Below are 22,516 nucleotides of genomic sequence, written 5' to 3'. Positions count from 1 at the left end.
CACCCAGGATGGAGTGCAGTCTCATGATCTCAGCTCACTGCAACCTCTGCCTCCAGGGTTCAAGTGATTTTCCTACCTCAGCCCTCCAAATAGCTGGAATTACAGGCATGTGCCCAGCTAATTTTTGTGTTTTTAGTGGAGGCAGGGTTTCACCATGTTTGCCAGGTTGGTCTCAAACTCCTGATCTCAGGTGATCCACCTGCGTTGGCTAGGATTACAGGTGTGAGCCACCACGTCAGGCCTGACAACGTACTTACTTTTACCAGTGAGTTTTATACTTTCATATATTTTCATGCTACTAAATTAGCATCCCCTTCTTTAACTTAAATAACTCCCTTTAGCATTTCTCATAAGACAGATCTAGTGGTGATACATTCTCTCAGCTTTTGTTAGTCTGAGGAAGTCTTTATCATTCTCCCTTTTTGGGAGACAGGGTTACTTGGTATTGTACTTGATTAAAATTTATTTTTCCTACGAGGATTTTGAATATGTTAGTCTAATTCTTTCTGGTTTGCAAGGTTTCTGCTGAAAACCCACTGATAATCTTATGGGTTTCCTTGCATGTAATATTTCACTTTTCCCTTGCTGCTTTCAAAACTCTCTCTTTGTCTTTAACTTTTGACAGTTTGATTATGATGTGTCTCAATGCGGGTCTCTTTGGATTAATCTTATTTGATGTCCTTTGGGCTTCCTGGATCTGGATTTCTATTTCTTTCCCCAGGTTTGGGGGGTTTTTTGCCATTATTTCTTTGAATATGTTTTCTAGCCCTTTCTCTTTGTTTTCTCCTTTTGACATACTGATAATGTGTATGTTGTTATGCTTCATGGTGGTCCATAAGTCTCTTAAATTATCCTCACTCTTTTTTTATTATTTTTTCCTTTTTGGTCTCAGATTTTGTAATTTCCAGTAACCTGTCTTCAAATTCACTATTTTTTTTTCTACTTGATCTAGTTTACTATTAAACCCCTCTATTGATTTTTTTCATTTCAGTTACAGTATTCTTCAGCTCTATTATTTACTTTTTAAATACTTCCTGTCTCTTTATTGAAATTTTCAGTTTGTTCTTACATTGCTCCCCTGACCTCAGTAAGCATCTCCATGATCATTATTTTGAATTCTCTATCAGGTAAATCACATATCTCCACTTCACTCAGGTCAGTTTCTGGATATTCTTCTTGTTCTTTTATTTAGAACATATTCCTCTATTTCTTCATTTTCCTTGACTCTCTGTGTTGGTTTCTGCACATAAGATAAAATAACTATCTGTGTTAGTCTGTTTTCATACTGCTATAAAGAACTTCCCAAGACTGGGTAACTTATAAAGGAAAGAGGTTTAATTGACTCAAAGTTCAGCATGGCTGGGTAGGCCTCAGGAAACTTACAATCACGGCTGAAGGCGAAGAGGAAGCAAGGCACCTTCTTCACAAGGCGGCGGGAAGGAGAAGTGCCAAGAAAAGGGGGAGGAGCCCCTTATAAAACTATCAGATCTCCTGAGAAGTCACTCATTATCACAAGAACAGCATGGGGGAAACTGCCCCCATGATTCAGTTACCTCCACCTCATCTCTCCCTTGACTCATGGGAATTATAAGGATTATACTTCAAGATGAGATTTGGCTGGGGACACAAAGCCTGACCATATCACTATCTCTCTCAGTCTTGTCCGACTGGCCTCGTGTAGAAGAAGGCTCTCACCTATCTGTCTGACCAGAGATTTTAAGGTACCTCTCAAGTCTTTGTGTTTGTCCAGGCCTCTATTCTGTTTTTGGTGGCCCCCTGGAGTTTATGTCATATCATTTCAGTATTCTCAGACCAGGAAGGCAGGAGCCAGACTCTGTAGGTGTAGCTGGAAATGTTGGAGTGTTGTGTGTGTGTTTCAGCTACTTCTATCTTTATGGTAAAGCTGAATACAGGTGTCTATCTCCCATTCTCTCTGCATTAAGCTGAGGAGAAGATCTGTGGCAAATGCCTATGCTAACATCCAGGTTGTGCCTTCTGATCCTGGGGAAATAGCTGTTGGAAGCGTGCCTATTATATGTTCACCTCTTCATTTTCTGTGGTCTCAGCCCACCCAGGAATGCAAAGCTCCATTAACTTCAAGAGCTAGGTCATTAAGGAGACAGTCCCCAGGGTTGGAGCCATAGAAGTTGTGGCACTCAGTGCATGGCCAAGCTCCTTCCTGGAAGAATGAGTAGACCTGGATTTATTTAAGGAGTGAGCCAGAGGAAAGTTTCATGAAGTTCCCTTGCTAAAGCTGTAATAGGGCTATTGTTTGTTTGCTCCATGATCTCCCTGGTGCAAGTTTCTTCGCTGTTAGGTCATCAAGTAGCCACTGGAAGTGTACTGTAAGCCCCTTTGGGAGAGAAAATGGGAACTAGATGTTCCCTCCCCTTTTCCCAATTGTTCCAAAGAAGCATAGCCCTAGAACTGTTTGTGCACCAATTTAAAACTATCTGTTTGTTCTGTGATCTAGAAAGACTCACATATGGCTGGGCGCAGTGGCTCACGACTGTAATGCCAACACTTTGGGAGGTCAAGGCAGGCGGATCTTTTGAGGTCAGGAGTTCGAGATCAGCCTGACCAACATGGTAGAACCCCGTCCCTACTAAAAATGCAAAAAAAAATAGCTGGACATGGTGGTGCATGCCTGTAATCCCAGCTACTGGGGGCAGGGGGCTAAGGTAGGAAAATCACTTGAACCTGGGAGGCAAAAGTTGCAGTGAGCTGAGATCGCACCACTGTACTCCACGGTATTCCATCCTGGATGACAGAGCAAGACTCTGTCTCAAAAAAAAAAAAAAAAAAAAAAAAACTCACATATACCTAGTCCCTTCTGCTCACAGACTTAAAAGGTTTAGGATGGAGACCTGTGGGAGGTAACTGAAAAGTTGTGCACTCGATGCATGCCAAAAACCCCTTCCAAATAGAAACAGGAAGTTGCTTTATATAGAGAGAGAGATGAGGTCTTGCTATGTTGCCCAGGTTGGTCTTGAACTCCAGGCCTCAAGTGAACTTCCTGCCTCAGCCTCCCAAAGTGGTGGAATTACAGGTATGAGCCACTGCACCTGGCTTTTTTTTTTTTTTTTTCTTTTTCAGATGGACTCTCCCTCTGTTGCCCAGGCTGGAGTGCAGTGGCATGATCTTGGCTCACTGCAACCTCTGCCTCCCAGGTTTAAGCAATTTTCCTGCCATAGCCTCCCAAGTAGCTGGAAGTATAGGCACCTGCCACTATGCCAGCTAATTTTTATATTTTTAGTAGAGACAAGGTTTCACCATGTTGGCCAGGCTAGTCTCAAACTCTTGACCTCAGGTGATCCACCCGCCTCAGCCTCCTAAAGTGCTGGGATTATAGGCATGAGCCACCACACCTGGATTTCTTTTTTTTTTTTAATGGGGGATGCATTTCTCTTTCTTTCTTTCTTTCTCTCTCTCTCTTCCTTCCTTTCTTGCTTGCTTCCTTCCTTCCTTTCTTTCCTTCTCTCTTTCTCTCTCTTTCTTTTTTTTGGGTCTCATTGTGTCACCCAAGATGGAGTAGAGTGGCCCACTGCAATCTTCGCTTCCCAGGCTCAAGCAATCCTCCCACCTCCGCCTCTGGACTAGTTGGAACTACAGACATGCACCACCACATTGGGCTAATTTTTTTATTTTTTGTAGAGATAGGGTTTCACCAAGTTGCCCAGGCTGGTCTTGAACTCCTGAGCTCAAGTGATCCGCCTGCCTCGGCCTCTCAAAGCGCTAGGATTTTTTTTTTTTTTTTTTTTTTTTTTTTTGAGACGGAGTCTAGCTCTGTCGCCCAGGCTGGAGTGCAGTGGCGCGATCTCGGCTCACTGCAAGCTCCGCCTCCCGGGTTCACGCCATTCTCCTGCCTCAGCCTCCCGAGTAGCTGGGACTACAGGCGCCCACAACCGCGCCCAGCTAATTTTTTGTATTTTTAGTAGAGACGGGGTTTCACCGTGGTCTCGATCTCCTGACCTTGTGATCCGCCCACCTCGGCCTCCCAAAGTGCTGGGATTACAGGCGTGAGCCACCGCGCCCGGCCCAAAGCGCTAGGATTACAGGCATGCACCCCTATGCCCTGCTGGGAGCTGCTTTTTTTTTCTTCTTCTTCTTCTTTTTTTGAGACGGAGTCTCTCTCTGTCGCCCAGGCTGGAGTGCAGTGCAGTGGCGCCATCTCCGCTCACTGCAAGCTCCACCGCCTCCTGGGTTCATGCCATTCTCCTGCCTCAGCCTCCCGAGTAGCTGGGACTACAGGGGAGCTGCATTTTTAAAAACCCTTTCTGTGCACCACCCCTGGGGGATGAAGCCCTTGGAAATACTTACATGCCCATATAAAGCTGCCACTTTTTTCTTGTCGTCTAGCTCCTCCCAGAGCTAGGAAGTTTAGGATGCAGTCCCTTGGGTTGAAGCTATGAAAGTTGGGGCAATTGATGTGTGGACAAACTCCTTCCAAGGGGTATTTATATACTTGGGGGTATTGCTGGAGTGAGCTGGGGAGAAGGATTGGGAAGTGCCAGTCTGCTTCTCAGGCTGGCTGCAGGTTAATATCTGTCTGAACCTTTAACTCCCCAGTGCAAATTAGTTAGAAGCCACACCATCAAGTAGCTACCGGAAGAGTGTGTCCCTTCCAGGGAGAAACAGGAGCTGCATTTTAAAGTCCCTTCTCTGTACTGATCACAGGGAATGAAGCTCTTGGCAATACTTAAGTGCTAATATAAAACTCTTGCTTTTTGACCAGGCCCAGTAGCTCACACCCTTAATCCCAGCACTTTGGGAGGCCAAGGCGGCAGATCACGAGGTCAGGAGTTCGACACCAGCCTGACCAACATGGTGAAACCCCGTCTCTAATAAAGATACAAAAATTAGCCGGGCATGGTGGTGCATGCCTGTAATTCACCACACCTGTAATCCCAGCTACTCAGGAGGCTGAAGCAGGAGAATCCCTTGAACCTAGGAGGCAGAGGTTGCAGTGAGCCGAGATCGTGCCAGTGCACTCCAGCTCTGGGCAACAGAGTGAGACTCTATCTCAAAAAAAAAAAAAAAAAAGTTGCTTTTTTCCTGTTGTCTGGAGAGACTTGTTCAGGTCTAATTCTCTCCACTTCCCAAGTTGGTGAATTAAGAGCCAAACAATGGAGCATTTAGAGTTAGGGCAGTAGATGTGAGGTTTAATGCCATCTCTTCACAGGGAGAAGCTGGGTGTTGGGATTTCTTTCCCACTTTTATGGTATAGTGCTTGGGGTGAGGTCTGTGCCCGAGTGTGCCTCAGCTTTTCCTATCCATATGGTGTGGATGTTTCCTTAATTGCTCAATGGGTAGGAGTCTCTCAGCTGGCTCTCAGAGGAGTTCCCTCTGGCTTTCTGTCAGAGGTAAAGAGATTTATTTGGTATGTTCATGGGTAGAGGGTCAGGAGCTTCCTAGTCCACCATGTTGGTGACATCACTCACAAATATTCTTTAGATTTTTGAAATTTTTGGTTAGTTTTAAGAGTTCTAGAAAAGTTGTGGGGGTTTTTTTGTTTTTGTTTTTGTTTTGAGACGGAGTCTCACTTTGTCGCCCAGGTGAAGTACAGCGATGTGATCCTGGCTCACTGCAACCTACGCCTCCCGGGTTCAAGCAATTCTCCTGCCTCAGCCTCCCAAGTAGCTGGGATTACAGGCATCTGCCACTATGCCTGGCTAATTTTTGTACTTTTAGTAGAGATGGGATTTTACCATGTTGGCCAGGCTGGTCTCACGCTCCTGACCTCAGGTGATCTTCCCGCCTTGGCCTCCCAAAGTGCTGGGATTACAGGCGTGAGCCACTGCACTCAGTGAAAACAGTTGATTTTGACCATTTTTGCCAGTGTTTTTCTTGCTTTTATGGAGGAATGAATTTTCAAATGTCCTTATTCTGCCCTTCTAAAAGTGCTTCTTCAGATGACTTCTGTTTTAAGAAATAGAAAGCTTTAAACAATACTGGCTGCTCGTAAAAAATCATCTTTGAGTATAATATTTGAGTATAAGTCTACTCTTAACATGAAGAAACAAAAGTTATTTTTTATTTCCTTTATGTTTTCCCCTGACAGCAGAGTTTAGGTCCTTACGTAAACTGAATGTGAATTTCACTTCTCAAAAAGCATGTTATTTTTCTTTTTTTTTTTTTTCCCTTTCCTGTTGTGCTGACTCATGTCACAGTCTTGGGTCATGATATAACATAAAACAAGAGGATTCTTCACCTATAAAGAAGTTAGAATTCCTAATGACAAGGTTGTTGTAAAATATAGTTTTCTTACACAGCCAAGATGAAGGCCTTTCCCAGAGAACACTTTTTCTGTTGTCCTCCAAGATCAGGTCCTAATTCAGAATAATATAACTATCAGGGCATTTTTTTTTTTTTTTTGGAGACAGAGTCTCGCTCTGTTGCCCAGGCTGGAGTGCAGCAGCGCGATCTCAGCTCACTGCAACCTGCACCTCCCGGGTTCATACCATTCTCCTGCCTCAGCCTCCCGAGTAGCTGGGACTATAGGCACTTGCTACCACACCTGGCTAATTTTTTGTATTTTTAGTAGAGACGGGGTTTCACCGTGTTAGCCAGGATGGTCTTGATCTTCTGACCTCATGATCTGCCTGCCTTGGACTCCCAAAGTGTTGGGATTACAGGCGTGAGCCACTGCGCCCGACCAAGGCATTTTTTTTTTTTAACAACAAAATCATCTCACACTTCCCAGACAGCTACTGGATTACACCAAAAATTCTCTCCCACACAGCATAGCACTCATAAGTAAAGAAGGATACAAGGAGGGATGCTAAAAATAATTAGGTATAATTGGCATGCTCCATATTTTAAAAATTAGTTTATCAGTATTATAAGCTGCCTTGTCCATCATGTCCACAAAGTAGAGAAAGATGTCAGACCAAAAAAAGGGGCTCATTCCCTCTAGACGGTATTTTTTTTTTTTAGATAGGGTCTCATTGTCACCCAGGCTAGAGTATAGTAGCACAAACACTGCTCACTGCAGCCTTGACCTCCTGGGCTCGAGTGATCCTCCTGCCTTAGCCTCCCCAAGTAGATGGGACTACAGGTGTGCACCACCATGCCCAGCTAATTATTGATTTTTTGTAGAGACGAGATCTCACTGTGTTGTCCAGGCTGTATAGGTGTGAACTGCCACACCCAGTCAAGATTATTTTTATGCAAAGTAAAGCGTTGTGACTATGATTGTGGACCTTCCTGGAAGGATAAAAGTAGACTCATATTCATGTACAAGGCCTTACATGATGACTGTCAAATTTATGCCCATGTTGATTTTATTCCATAGTTTAACCTTGTATTATTGGTACCAATTGTAGTACACATGTTACAAAATAGACTATAAGGCCCTCAAGATTTGTAAATACATTCATTATCTATATCACCTGCAGAGCTCAGCCAAATAGAGAAGACACATAGAATTATCAAACATAAGTTAGGCTAGGCACAGTGGCTCACACTGGTAATCCCAACACTTTGAGAGCCCGAGGCAGGTGAATCACTTGAGGCCAGGCGTTCGAGACCAGCCTGGCCAACATGGTGAAATCCCGTCTCTACCAAAAACACAAAAAAATTAGCTGGATATGGTGGCATATGCCTGTGGTCCCAGCTACTCAGGAGGCTGAGGCATGAGAATCGCTTGAACCTGGGAGGCGGAGATTACAGTGAGCTGAGATCACGCCACTGCACTCCAGCCTGGGTGTCAGAGCAAGACTGTCTAAAAATTAAGAAAAAAGTTAGTTAAATCGGTTGAGAAGACTAACCCTCCCTGTCCCTTGCTCCCTCCCCAGGTTCTAATAATAGGTTCTATGTAGCCATCATCTGAGACCTCATGAAATCTAGCACTCACCAGTAAGTTTGTGCTGTTATGTAGTACACCCCAGTGAATATTCTTCTTTCATTATGATATTGAAAATGAATAGATTGGCCGGGCTGTTTGATACTCTCAACAACTGGTTTCTTTCTTTCTTTCTTTTTCTTTCTTTCTTTCTTTCTTTCTTTCTTCCTTTCTTTTTTCTTTCTTTCTCTTTCTTTCTCTTTCTTTCTTTTTCTTTCTTTCTCTCTCCCTCCCTCCCTCCCTCCCTCCCTCTCTTTCTTTCTTTCTTTCTTTCTTTCTTTCTTTCTTTCTTTCTTTCTTTCTTTCTTTCTTTCTTTCTTTTTTCTTCCTTCCTTCTTTCTTTCTCTCTCTCTCTCTCTCTTTTTTTTTTTTTGACACAGGGTCTCACTCTGATGTCCTTGGTCCTTGGCTGGAGTGCAGTGGTATGATCACTACTCACTGCAGCCTCATCCTCCCTGGGTTCAAGCTATCCTCCCACCTCAACCTCCCAAGTAGCTGAGACTACAGGCACATGCCACCACACCCAGCTCAACAACTAGTTTCTGTTCTCCCCTCTTGTTTGTTTAAACATACCTGCTATACTTTGCTGACAGGAAATACACCCGTGTATCTGACATCATCACTGTAAACTAACACTTGGTTGAGTCAACCTATCAGAGTACTGAGACTAGGGATTTCTAGCAAAATTTCAGCCCTCAGGCAGAAGACTTCTCTGGGGGAAGATGCTAGCCCAAGAACATGTAAATAGAAAATGAAGGAGTAAAGTTAATGAAAGAGATATGATTGTGGTTATTGTCTTGGTATTTTTGGTAATGTATTTCATATTCCCTTTTCTTTAATTTTTTGGGGGACTAGTCATATGATATAGCCTTTTTCTTTCCCCTGGCTCTGGTCTGTAACACTCAATTTAGCAAACCTTACCTTTGCCAGCTGGAATAAACACTCTTTTTAAAAAAAGGTCCTTGGTCAATGGGCCACCTACTAAACATCTCTAATGGTGTTATCTACATCTACACCAAGAATAGACTCGCTCCTTAACTGCCAAATCCCATCAAATTTTTTTTTTTTTTTTTTTTTTGGTGGGGAGGACAGGGTCCCACCCTGTCAATCCAGGCTGGAGTGCAGTGGTACAATCACCACTCACTGCAGGCTCAACCTCCCCGGGCTCAGGAGGTCCTCCCACCTCAACCTCCCAAGTAGCTGGGACTACAGGCTCGCGCCATCACTCCCAGCTAATTTTTGTATTTTTTTCTAGAGACTGAGTTTCACCATGTTGCCCAGGCTGGTCTCAAACTCCTAAGCTCAAGCCATCCACCCTCTTTGGCCTCCCAAAGTGCTGAAGTTACAGGCGTGAGCTACCACACTCAGCCTCCAACCAATCTTTTAAAGATTGGGAATGGAGTTTGTCTCAGATGATAGATTTTTATGGAGCCACATGCCAAATTTTTTAGAATACTTTCCCTCATGTGCACACCCCACAGAAACTCAGAATCATCCCCTCAGTAATTTTCATCCCCCATCATGCCCATTTACAATTAATCCCTGTTCTCACTTCCAGCCCCAGGCAGCTACTACTCTACTTTCTGTCTCTATAAATTTGTCTTTCCTGCACATTTCATGTAAGTGAAATCAACCACATGAAGCCTCTTAGGTCTGGCTTCTTTCTCTTAGCATAATGTTTTTGAGGCTCATCCACGACATAGCAAGTGTCATCACGTTTCATTGCTGCACAGTCTTTTATTGTATGGATTCACCACATTTTGTCTATCCACTCACCAGCTGCTAAAAATTTAGGCTATTGCCAGGTGCAGTGGTGCATGTCTGTAATCCCAGCACTTTGGGAGGCGAGGCAGGTGGATCACCTGAGGTCAGGAGTTTGAGACCAGCCTGGTCAACATGGTGAAACCCTGTCTCTACTAAAAATACAAAACAGCCAGGCGTGGTGGTGTGTGCCTGTAATCCCAGCTACTTCGGAGGCTGAGGCCGGAGAATTGCTTGAATCCAGGAAGCGGAGGTTGCAGTGAGCCAAGATCATGCCATTGCACTCCAGCCTGGGCAACAAGACCAAAATTCTGTCTCAAAAAAATAAAAATCATATATATATATATGTTATTGCCAGCTTGGGGCTATTACGCATAATGGTACCTAATATTATGAATATTCATAATTAAGTTTTGTTATGTTCATTTTCATTTCTCCTGAGTAGATACTTGGAAGTGGAATTTTGGGTTGTATGGTAGTTTTACATTTAACTTTTTGAGAAACTGCCACACTGTTTTCCAAAGGGCTGTGCCATTTTACACCCCCACCAGCAACATTCGTTATTGCCTATCTTATTATTATTGCCATTCTAATAGGTATAAAATGGTATATCACTGGGGGTTTAATTTGCATTTTTCTAATGATTAATAATGTTGAGCATCTTTTCGTGTAACTACTCATAATTTGTGTATCTTCTTTTTTTTTTCGGAGACAGTCTCGCTCTGTTACCCAGGCTGGAGTACAGTGGCACGATCTCAGTTCACTGCAATCTCCACCTCCCAGTTTCAAGCAGTTCTTTTGTCTCAGCCTCCCGAGCTGCTGAGATTACAGGCATGCGTCACCGCACCTGGCTAATTTTTGTATTTTTAGTAGAGACAGGTTTTGCCATGTTAGCCAGGCTGGTCTTGAACTCCTGGCCTTATGTGATCCGGCCGCCTCAGCCTCCCAACGTGCTGGGATTACAGACATGAACTACCGCACTCGACCTGTGTATCTTCTTTAATGAAGTTTGTTCATTTCTTTTGCCCATTATTTGATTGGGTCAACTGCCTTATAATTACTGAGTTGTAAGTGTTCTTTGTATATTATGAATACAGATCCTTTATCAGATGTGTTTTGTAAATATTTCCTCCAGTCTGTTGCTTGCCTTTTAATTTTCTTAAGGCTGTCTTTTAAAGAGCAAGAGTTTTGAATTTTAAGTCCAATTTATCAATTTTTGCATTCATCACTTATACTTTTGGTCCAAAAAAGAAGTAAGTGGGCCAGGCTTGGTGGTTCATGGCTGCAACCCCAGCACTTTGGGAGACCGAAGTGGGTGAATCGCTTGAGCCCAGAAGTTCCAGACCAGCCTGGCCAACATGGAGAAATCCTGTCTCTATTAAAAATACAAAAATTAGCTGGGCATGGTGGCGCAATGCTTGTAGTCCCAGGTACTCAGGAGGCTAAGGCAGGAGAAGCTGGGAAGCAGACATTGCAGTGAGCCGAGAACACGCCACTGCATTCCAGCCTGGACAAGAGAGAGACTCCGTCTCAAAACAAAAACCAACACACACACACACACACACACACACACACACACAATAAATAAGTAAAAGAAATAGGTCGGGCATAGTGGCTCATGCCTGTCATCCCAGCACCTTGGGAGGCCAAGTCAGGTGGATTGCTTGAGGCCAGGAGTTTGAGACCAGCCTGACCAACATGGTGAAACCCCGTCTCTAATAAAAATACAAAAATTAGCTGGGTGTGGTGGCACATGCCTAAAATCCCAGCTTTTTGGGAGGCTGAGGCATGAAAATTGCTTGAACCCGGGAAGCGGAGGTTTCAGTGAGACGAGATTGTGCCACTGCACTCCAGCCTTAGTGACAGAGTGAGACTCTGTCTCAAAAAAAGAAAAAAATTGGTTTTAGATGGTACTTATCTTAAATTCCACTAATCCAAATATATCTGTAAACAAATCATATTTGGGTTTTTGTTGTTGTTTTTTTTTTTTGAGACGGAGTCTCGCTCTGTCGCCCAGGCTGGAGTGCAGTGACCGGATCTCAGCTCACTGCAAGCTCTGCCCCCCGGGTTTACGTCATTCTCCTGCCTCAGCCTCCCGAGTAGCTGGGACTACAGACGCCCGCCACCTCGCCCGGCTAGTTTTTTGTATTTTTTAGTAGAGATGGGGTTTCACCGTAGCTAGGATGGTCTCGATCTCCTGACCTCGTGATCCGCCCATCTCAGCCTCCCAAAGTGCTGGGATTACAGGCTTGAGCCACCGTGCCCGGCCAACAAATCATATTTGTAAATGGTGTCACTGATCCTGTAGAGAACATGATGCATCAATTGACCTTGTTTACAAGACTACCCTGGGCGGTCAGCAGTGGATTGCTCCACTTTTCAGGTTGATGTAGTTTTTCTGGTTTTTTCTGTGTGTGTGTGTAGTTTTCTTTGTTGTTGTTGTTTTTGGTTTTTTGTTGTTGTTGTTGTTGTTTTGTTTTTGAGACGGAGTCTTACTCCATTGCCCATTGCCCAGGCTGGAGTGCAGTGGCACGATCTTGGCTCACTGCAACATCCACCTCCTGGATTCAAGCAATTCTCATGCCTCAGCTTCCCAACAAGCTGGAGTTTACAGGCATGTGCCTTCATATCCAGCTTATTTTTTTGTATTTTTAGTAGAGATGGAGTTTCACCATGTTGGCCAGGCTGGTCTTGAACTCCCGCCCTCAAGTGATCCACTTGCCTCAACCTCCCAAAGTGCTGGGGTTATAGGCATAAGCCACCATGCCCAGCCTGGGTTGATGTAGTTATTTGCATAGGTTTAAAGAGTTGGTCCTCCTTCTTACTAGGATCTAGCTGAAAAATTAAATTTGTAACTATGACCATGTCAGAAATAGAAACTGACCAGAAAATAATGAGGTCTTTGTAGTCATCATTAGGTCTGTTGCAAACCTTGTGATTCTCCTGTCCTTCCAAGTACATGATAAGATCATGTTTTCCTGGTCTTCTTGAATTTAGGCATGCTCATGACTTGATTTGGCCAATGATATAAGTGACAGGTGGAAATCTGAAGAGCCTTATGGAATTCGCCAAGTTCCCTCTTCCTGTCTCATAGAAGATGGAGCCTCCAATCAGCCTGGGCCTCCAGTGAGAAGCAGAACTTCCTGGCTGCTAATGTAGTCCAGGAAAGAGAAATGAACAGAATCCCTCTGATAACCCACATTAAACATTGTAGCTTGAGCAAGAAACAAACATGATTTGTGGCCAGGCGCAGTGGCTGACACCTGTAATCCCAGCATTTTGAGAGGATCACTTCAGCACAAGTTCAAGACCAACCTGGGTAAGATAGTGAGATCCTGTCTTTATTATCATATATACAATACATATTTTATATGCGTATATATTAGCTGGATGTTGTGGCTCACACCTGTAGTCCCAGCTACTCAGGAGGCTGAGGCAGGAAGATCACTTGAGCCCAGTTTGAAGCTGCTGTGAGCTATGATCACGCCACTACTCCAGCTGGCATGACAGAGAGAGACTCTCTGTCTTTAAACAAAAGAAAACAAACAAACAAAGAACCCAAAAAGGTGAGTTGTATGAAGCCACAGAAATATTAGGAATGTTACTGTAACATAACCTGGCTTAATACAAAGGTTACAAACTATATTTAATGGAGAACACTGCCTTAAAACCCTTCAGATTATTAGTTTGGAACCTGCTTAGGAGTCAAAGTTTGGGTTCCAGTCCTAGCTCTGGCAGAGCAGGTTAGGCTCAGCTCCTCTGGTCAGCCACGGAACCATTATCCCTTCAAGACACACACACACATATTTATTCGCTCCATGAGGGGAAAGAGCATGTTCTTTTTTTTTTTTTTTTTTGAGATGGAGTTTCGCTCTGTTGCCCAGGCAGGAGTGCAATGGTGCGATCTCGGCTCACTGCAACTTCTGCCTCCCGGGTTCAAGAGATTCTACCACCTCAGTCTCCCGAGTAGCTGGGATTACAGGCGCATGCCACCACGTCGGGCTGTTTCGTAATTTTTTTTTTTTTTTTTTTTTTTTTTGAGATGGAGTCTCGCTCTGTTACCCAGGCTGGAGTTCAGTGGTGCGATCTTGACTCACTGCAAGCTCCGCCTCCTGGGTTCACGCCATTCTCCTGCCTCAGCCTCCCAAGTAGCTGGGACTACAGGCGCCCACCACCACATCTGGCTAATTTTTTTGTATTTTTAGTAGAGACAGATTTTGCCATGTTAGCCAGGATGGTCTCGATCTCTTGACCTCATGATCCACCTGCCTCAAACTCCCAAAGTGCTGGGATTACAGGTGTGAGCCACCACGCCCGGCCTACATTTTGTATTTTTAGTAGAGACAGGGTTTTGCCATGTTGGCTAGGCTAACCTCGAACTCCTGACCTCAGGTGATCCGCCCGACTCGGCCTCCCAAAGAGCTGAGATTATAGGTGTGAGCCACCGCGCCTGGTCAGGCAATGTTCTTTAATTTATGTGTCTGTTTCTACATATGGAAAATGCAGACAGTAGTATCTACATATCATCGATATAAACAATTTAGGTAGGATAGTGCCTAGCAGATAATGCTTTGTGGGTATTAGCTGTTAGTGCTGTATGGCTCTTGCTGCCACCCTTACCTTCTTCCCAGCAACCCATCCAAAACATGCTGGCTACAGCCTTCCCATCTTTTCTTTTGGAGAGCTGAGCACAGCACAGGAATCAACCCTGGGAGACTTACGTTCAGTTTAAATGATAAAATCCTGAGCTAGGCTGGGCATGGTGTCTCACACTTGTAATCCCAGCACTTTGGGAGGCCAAGGTGGGTGGTTCACCTGAGGTTAGGAGTTCCAGACCAGCCTGGCCAACATGGCGAAACCCCATCTCTAATAAAAATAGAAAAATTAGCCAGGCATGGTGGCCCACACCTATAGTCCCAGGTACTCAGGAGGCTGAGGTAGAATTGCTTGAATGTGGGAGGCAAAGGTTGCAGTGAGCTGAGATTGTGCTGGGCATGGTGGCTCATGTTTGTAATCCCAGTACTTTTGAAGTCTGAGATGAAAGGTTTGCTTCAGGCCAGGAGTTTGAGACCAGCCTGGACAACATAACAAGATCTCCTCTTTACAAAAAAAATGTAAAAATTAGCCAGGTGGGGCCAGGCGCAGTGGCTCACGCCTGTAATCCCAGCACTTTGGGAGGCCGAGGCAGGCAGATCACCTAAGGTCGGGAGTTCAAGACTAGCCTGACCAACATGGAGAAAACCTATCTCTAGTAACAGTACAAAATTAGCCGGGCATGCTGGCGCATGCCTATAATCCCAGCTACTTGGGAGGCTGAGGCAGGAGAATCACTTGAACTTGGGAGGCAGAGGTTGCCATGGGCTGAGATCATGCCATTGCACTCCAGCCTGGGCAACAAGAGCGAAACTCCATCTCAAAAAAAAAACAAAAAACAAAAAACACCCAGGTGTGGTGGCACATGCTTGTGGTCTCAAGTTGAGAGGCTGAGGTGGCAGGATTGCTTAAGCCCAGGAGGCAGATGTTGCAGTGAATCAAGATCATGCCACTGCACTCCAGCCTGGTGACAGTGAGACCCTGTCTCAAAACAAACAAAAAATTCCTGGGCTTGGCTCTAGATTGGAGCTATAGTGAAAAATGAAATTGAGAGCTACGAATGTCTCCTAAGTTAGAAGAATAGTTAAGTATCAGGTTAGTTCATAGCAACTGTCAGAGCTAGGAATTGGCCCAGTCTCACTGGTTTCAATCAACGGGAATTGGAAAACAAAACAGTCACGTTCCCATTCATACCCAAATAATTCTCAAGACACATGTGCGGTGTCCGGTTTATTCGAAGTGGCTGTCAGAGGCTCAACCAAGGAGCAGGAACCAAATAGCTGGGAGCTATGGGGCTAAAGAGGGCAGAGATTTCCAGGTATCAGAAGGTAAAAGGAGGTCAGCTTAGCAGCCAGAGCAGCGTTAGGGCCAGGCTAAGTAGGAGAGGCCAGGCCGCCCAGGGCCCAGCCCCACTCATGGCTGCAGCATAGAACCTCGCCACCTCCTCGTTGGGGTTGCCCTGGGCTGGGTCGAACCACATCTGGATGCAGCGGCCACTCCCTCGGCTGTAGTTGCTGACCTTGTAGGAGTAAGTCCAGATTTCATTGCACAGAACAGTGGGTGTGGGGAAGTAGAAATGGAAAGGTTGGCAGGCAGCTCCCACTGGGCACTTGTTAAACCCTGTAGAGAAGAAGGAAGACCTTTATCCACAGGGCCCAGAACTATCTTGGAGTCTGCCAGCCCTACAACCCCAAATTGTCACATCCCTGTTCCACACCCACATACCTCCATTTCCAAATCCCTCCGTTCCTGCCCACCCCAGCCCTCACCTGAGGTCCAGTTCCAGCCTTTGTGCCAGTTGCTCTTGCAGGTGTAGGAGGTGCGACAGTCTTCCCACCATTGCTCACAGTCCTCTTTGCACAGGGGCACGTTCAGCACCCGCTCTTTGCGCCAGCTCTGATCCACCTGGGAGATTTTGTTACAAAAGAAGGGCTCAGGTTCAAGAATCCCAGCAACCCAGCCCTGAATAGAACTGGAGCTGGGATCGCAGCCTGCAGAGATGCCTGGAAAGTTCAGCTCTTCCGCTAGGTCTTGTACCTACAGGAAGCCATGCATACCTGCTGGATCCAGGGCCCCAAGTTGGGGGAGCACTCGTAGAGGCAGGTGTCCTGGATGAAATGCCGTTTGCAGGCAGGTGCCATCTCTCCACAGTGGTTCCAGTTGAATCTATATAGGTAGGAAACATCCTTATGGGCTTCCTGGCTGGTGTTGGTAGAACAGCAGGCATTCTTCTTCCAGGGACGACACTGGATGGGGGATGACACAGGACTCGGTCCACAGCCAGAACAGCCAGAATATTCCACATGCAGTGTCTCCCCTCTTAGTCCTTCATTCCCCAGCCCACTGGAAGTCACCCAGGAAAATACTTGCTGTTGGGACCTCTTTAGGGGAGAGGGCCGTCAGAGACTGTGGGAGCCCAGAAGGGAGCTCCTGTTGGAGTTGCAGTCATTACAAAATTTGTTAATTCAACCTTTATTGAGATCCTACTTACTCTCACCCAGGTACTTGCGTAGAAACTAGAGTTACAACAATGAACACATCACCTGATTATTGCTTTGGACAACAATTAAGCAAGGGAGAAGGATGGGGACTTGCAGTGTAATAGTGTGGTCAGATTAAGCCTCACTGAGGTGACAAAGATTTGAAGGTAAAAAAGCAATTTAAATTGTAACCTCAGGCTTGGTGCAGTGGCTCACTCGTGTAATCCCAGCATTTTGGGAGGCCAAGGCAGGTGGATCACCTGAGATTAGGAGTTTGAAACCAGCCTGGCCAACATGGTGAAACCCCGTCTCTACTAAAAATACAAAAATTCGCCAAGTGTGGTGGCGGACACCTGTAATCCCAGCTACTCAGGAGGTGTTTTGTCCCTGACTAGCTGCCTCACCCATTATCTGTTCCCGGAATTTGTGATACAAAAAACAATGTATAGCCAATCAATTGCGGATGTCATTTTTATTATAAATTATTGAGAAACAACTTAGGAACTACTATTTTTCCTTAAAAACTAACTTGTGATGGCTGTGAAATTCAGGATGAGTGGAATCTATGCTCCTGTGTGGCTATCCTCAAGCTTTCTGAATCTCGTTACTTAAGGCTGATGAGCTAAATATTAAAATGTGGGCCGGGTACAGTGGCTCACGCCCGTAATCCCAACACTTTGGGAGGTGGAGGTGGGCAGATCACTTGAGGTCAAGAATGGAGACCACAGCCTAGCCAACATGGCAAAACCCCATTTCTACTAAAAATACAAAAATTAGCTGGGCGTGGTGGCAGGCACCTGTAGTCCCAGGTACTCTGGAGGCTGAGGCAGGAGAATTGCTTGAACCCGGGAGGCGGATGTTGCAATGAACTGAGATTGTGCCACTGCACTCCAGCCTGGGCGACAGAGCAAGATTCCATGTCAATAAATAAATAAATAAATAAATAAATAAATAAAATGTGCACTTAAGGCCGGGTGCGGTGGCTCGCACCTATAATCCCAGCACTTTGGGAGGCCAAGAAGGGCGGATCATGAGGTGAGGAGTTCGAGACCAGCCTGGCCAACATAGTAAAACCCCCATCTCTACTAAAAATACAAACAAACAGAAAATTAGCTGGATGTGGTGGTGTGTGCCTACTCAGGAGACTGAGGCAGGAGAATCACTTGAACCTGGGAGGTGGAGGTTGCAGTGAGCTGAGATTGCATCACTGCACTCCACCCTAGGCAACAAGGGCAAAACTCCATCTCAAGAAAAAACAAAAAAAAAAGAAATGCATACTACAAGTTTCTCTCTCTTTCCTCCCTCCCTTTCGTCTTTCTTCTTTCTTTCTTTCTTTTCTTTCTTTCTTTCTTTTTCTTTCTTTCTTTCTTTCTTTGTTTCTTTCTTGCCTTCTTTCTTTCTTTCTTTCTTTGTTTCTTTCTTTCTTTCTTTCTTTCTTTCTTTCTTTCTTTCTTTCTTTCCTTTCCTTTCCTTCCTTTCCTTTCTTTTTCTTTTTTTTTTTTTCATTCTTTCTTTCTTTTGACAGGGTCTCACTCTGTTGCCCAGGCTGGAGTGCAGTGGCACGATCTGCAATCTCTGCCTCCTGGGCTCAGTTGACCCTCTCACCTCAGCCTCCTGAGTAGCTGGGACTACATGTGCCACCACACCTGACTAATTTTTTGTGTTTTTTTAGTAGAGATGGGGTTTTGCCATCTTGCCCAGGCTAGTCTAGAACTCCTGATCTCAAGTGATCTGCCCACCTCGGCCTCCCACAGTGTTGGGATTACAGGCGTGAGCCATAACACCGGACTACAAATTACTTTTCCTCTGCTTTTTCTTTAGTTATATCATCATGTTCAGGATATTAAACGGGTGGTAGCAAAATAAATGTTATAGGGAGAACTCAGGTCCAATGTGGTTGAGAGACACAGCCCAAAGTTTTGCTAGATGCATGAACCAAGATGCTTCAGGAGGGGTATGGCTCATTTCTGTAATCCCATACTTTGGGAGGCCGAGGTGGGAGGATCACTTGAGTCCAGGAGTTTGAGACCAGCCTGGGCAACATATAGAGACCTCGTCTCAGGAAAAAAAAAAAAAAAAAAAAAAGAATGCTTCGCACCCAGCCTCATAATGTGAGAGACTCTCCCTTCTTGAGCTGTTTAGGGCTGGCAGAAAAGAGGCCACTATGCACAGTATGCAGTTTCTTCCCTCGGATCTTTGGAGGAGTCATTCAAAGTCTAAATCCCTAAATCAAGCAACCCCAGGATGAGTCACTCCAACTTCATTTCCCAGGCTCTCCTCTGGGCCTGCTTCCTTATCTATGTCATGCGGAAACTCAACAATCAAGAAGGTGAACTGTTGGCATTGTACCGACATTTGGCACACAGTGTCTGTGAAATAGTCACCCATATTAATGCAAACTGAAGGGCTCCTCCTGTGGGTCTGTCTGCCTTCACTTCACCAGTGAATGGAGTTTGACATTCCCATGTCCTGGTTTCCTCTGCCTGAGCCAGTCCCTCACCACCCCAGATCACCCCCTGGCCCACCTGCTCATGCAACTTGTCCTCCGGGCCTGGCTTTTCCTTGTGGTGCTTGGCGTTCATGCAGACATTGAGAAGCTCAGTCCTGGCCCGTGCAGTCCTTGTCTGAGCCTCCCCTACTACAGCCACCCACACTAGAAGGAGCAGCAGCTGTGTTGTCATCCGCTGAGCCATGTCTGTTCCTGAAGGAAGAGCTGTGGTCAGTGGCACCAAGGAATGCGGAGGTGGGGCCTTAAGTTGTTCGCAGGGCTCCAGGAGGGTGGGGCCTGGACTGAAGCCTGGGGCAGATAGAGCCCTGCCCCCATCTCCCTCAGTTTTCCCAGACCCAGTGAGAGGTGGGATTAGATACCACCCCTCCCTGGCTTGAGCCTCATTGCCTTCTCCAGGTGATCACGAGGTTCAAGTGATATAATTCAAGGATGGATTTGGTCAAAATGCAGAAATAGCCAGGAGTTTGTCATAGGTCCACAATGCCTCATTCAAATGTTTCAGAGTTAAAATTTTTTAGGATTTCATCAAAGGTGATTCAAATATAATATAATTTTCATATACCCAATAATCAAGTGTATGTTCTGGGGTGAAACAGTTACACTGGTGGGATAAATTAAAACTATACATAAGCTCACATTAATTTTCAGGTCAGATTTTGACACGTTGTAAAAGTTTACAAAAATGGGCTGGGCGTGGTGGCTCACGCCTGTAATCCCAGCACTTTGGAAGGCTGAGGTGGGTGGATCACCTGAGGTCAGGAGTTTGAGACCAGCCTGGCCAACATAGTGAAACCCCATCTCTACTAAAAATACAAAATGAGCTGGGTGCGGTGTCATGTGCCTGTAGTCCCAGCTACTCAGGAGGCTGAGGGAGGAGAATCACTTGAATCCAAGAAGCGGAGGTTACAGTGAGCCAAGATTGTGCCATTGCACTCCAGCTTGGGTGACAGAGTGAGACTCTATCTCAAAAAACAAAACAAAACAAAAAGTTTATAAAAATGTTTTAGCTGGGGGGCTGCAGTGTGGTTTTTCATAGTTGCTTTTTAAACCTTGGTCCCAGCCCTTTCTAGCCTCATCACTCAAGCTAGTTTTGTAGGCCCCTCCTGGAAACCATGGGATCTTGGGGCGGGGCGGGGCAGGACGGGGGTCACAGGGCACAGGGGCTGGCAGGGGGCAGCCAGCTAGACAGCCCTGGGGCTTTGGAGAGCTCCTGTGCCCCCTACCACAGAGCTGGCCTCTCCTTGGTCATCACGGAACTTCAATCCTTTGACCTCAGACACTGAATTTTGGGAGGTGACTGTTTCCTTCACTCCACTGGTCACCAGGTGTCTGGGTCCCCCTAAAATGCTCGGAATTTATTTCCTATGACTTCTCTCCATCTGTCTCCTCTAACTCATCTTCCACATACCAGTCGCTAAAGTGGACATGCTTTCCCACTCACAAGTTTGCCTTGCCCCCGTGCTGCCCCTCCTCTCCTCTTGACAGGCCTCCTTGACAGGGGTCTAGGCAGGGCCTGAGCTGGGCTGTCTCCAGGCTGACTGCACAGCAGGGTTCAGATAGGCCTGGAATTGAACTCCCACCCAGCAGCTCTCCTTCCTGCTCCACAATCCATTATTCTGCTACTCTATTGATTCCAGTGTTCATTCATTCTCTCATGGTTGATTCATTCATTCCAGGATCCAGTCATGCCTCTGTGGACCCACTCACTAACCTTGAGGGACACGCCAGAGAAATCTGTACTCTCAGGGAGTACCAGGTGATCCTTTGGGTTTAGCTCCTGGGAAACAAACCCTAACTGTTTAGAGCACAGGGTTCCCGTTCAGCCTGTCCTGACCCCAGCCCTCGCTCCACCTTCTCCTTGGCCTTGGGGGAAAGAGAAGCAAACTATCTTGAGGCTTAGCTTTCTCCTGCAAGGATTAAATGTAAGAAGGGGAAATCAACAAAGGATAGCCAGTTTAATCTTTGCAGAAGCATTTGAGCACAGATAAGGGCCATGCCCCAAGTCACACAGCAGGGACCACCCAAGTTCAAGCCAGAGCTCTTTTGGCCTTTGCTCCCTGCACCTTCACAGTGCTGAGGCTCTCATGGGTGCAGCCAATATGCAGTGCTGGGGATGGGGGCTGAGAAAATCCTTTCCCCAGCCCTCAGTGGAGCCCAGCTGTTCAGTCAGTAGTCTCTCTTGCCGTGGCTGCTTCTGAAGCCAGGCTCTCTTCCTGTCCTTTTGACCAGCATCACTCCGCAAGCCCCCTTCCCACCTTCCTAGTTTCACCTTCAGGTCTTGGTCCAGCTGTGACCCCTCCCCACCAACAATCATGACCCCCACCCCCAACCTTGGGGCCCCAGACTAGAAGAGCTGAGAACTCAGTGCTGGACTGAAGGGCTAGAGCCCAGGTACTAGTTCAGGGAGATGAACACTAACTTGTCATTTAAGCTTGAGCAGGCCACACTCTGGTCTGGGCCTCAGTCTCCACTTCAAGATTCTCTGGGCTTCAGGCAAACAGAGGGCCCTTCCAGTTCAGCAAATCCTTAACACATGCTGGGAGTACTATAGGGTGTGTGGCCTCTGAAGGGCGATGGGGAGTGTCATACCTGGGAGAGGAGGTGGCTCTTGGTCTGGCTCAGGCTTCTGCTCTGCTCTGCACTCCCCCTTGCCTTATTCCAGGGGACAGCTGTGGTTTAGTGGCCTAGGAGACGGGCAGTGGGGCAGGGAGTGGGAATGGAGCCCAGGAGTGGAGCCTGGGATTGGGCGAAGGCCACTCAGCAGTTAATTATTGCTTGTGAGCACCAACCAAGCCTCCATGGGGAAGTGGGAGGGGGTGAATTAACAGTACAGGCCTAAGGCTAGTCCCTAAGCTCCACCTACCCCATTTTTTCCCAAATGCTCAGGTCTGAAAAAAATCTTGCAACCTGAGCTGCCAGGATCCTTTGAGCTAATCTCATCAGTTTCCAACCCCTCTGTCCTGTTACATAGATGAGGAAAATGAGATCCGGAGGATCAGGGCAAGGACTAGAGCCCGGGTTTCCAACCTCCCAGACAGCTATAGAGAGCAAGGATCTCAAAAGGCCATAAATTGTAGAGCCACCAAATCTCCCAACTTCCCCAACCCCGTGAGCCCAAGTGTCACTCATTGCCAGTCACAAAATCACAGATGTTCTGAATCTTTTGATCAGATCTTCAGCTGTTTGAAGGGCCAAGCTCTCCTTCCATCGCCAACTCACAGACCCCCTCTCCCAGCAACTCAGGTATCCTTTCTACAGCACCTATGATTCTGGGATAACTCTTCCCTCCATCCCCACCCCAGTCAATGACAAAAAGCCTTCATTTTTTTA

General features: G+C 46.1%; 1 protein-coding gene across 1 annotated transcript; it reads right to left on the bottom strand.

Moving 5' to 3' along the window:
* Positions 1-15,414: 15,414 nt before the first annotated feature.
* Positions 15,415-21,859, bottom strand: FOLR1 (folate receptor alpha). Its single transcript, XM_005578945.3, has 5 exons — positions 21,776-21,859; positions 19,203-19,378; positions 16,255-16,443; positions 15,967-16,102; positions 15,415-15,817 (listed from the first exon to the last, which is right to left on the bottom strand). Exons 2-5 carry the CDS (start codon positions 19,368-19,370, stop codon positions 15,537-15,539), a joined length of 774 nt encoding a protein of 257 aa, XP_005579002.3. The 5' UTR covers positions 19,371-19,378; positions 21,776-21,859; the 3' UTR covers positions 15,415-15,536.
* Between the last annotated feature and the right edge of the window lie 657 nt (positions 21,860-22,516).

Source organism: Macaca fascicularis, chromosome 14 (assembly GCF_037993035.2).
Source record: "Macaca fascicularis isolate 582-1 chromosome 14, T2T-MFA8v1.1".
Taxonomy (NCBI): Eukaryota; Metazoa; Chordata; class Mammalia; order Primates; family Cercopithecidae; genus Macaca; species Macaca fascicularis.
Note: the sequence above shows the minus strand (reverse complement) of the source record. Positions and strands in the feature narration are given on the sequence as shown.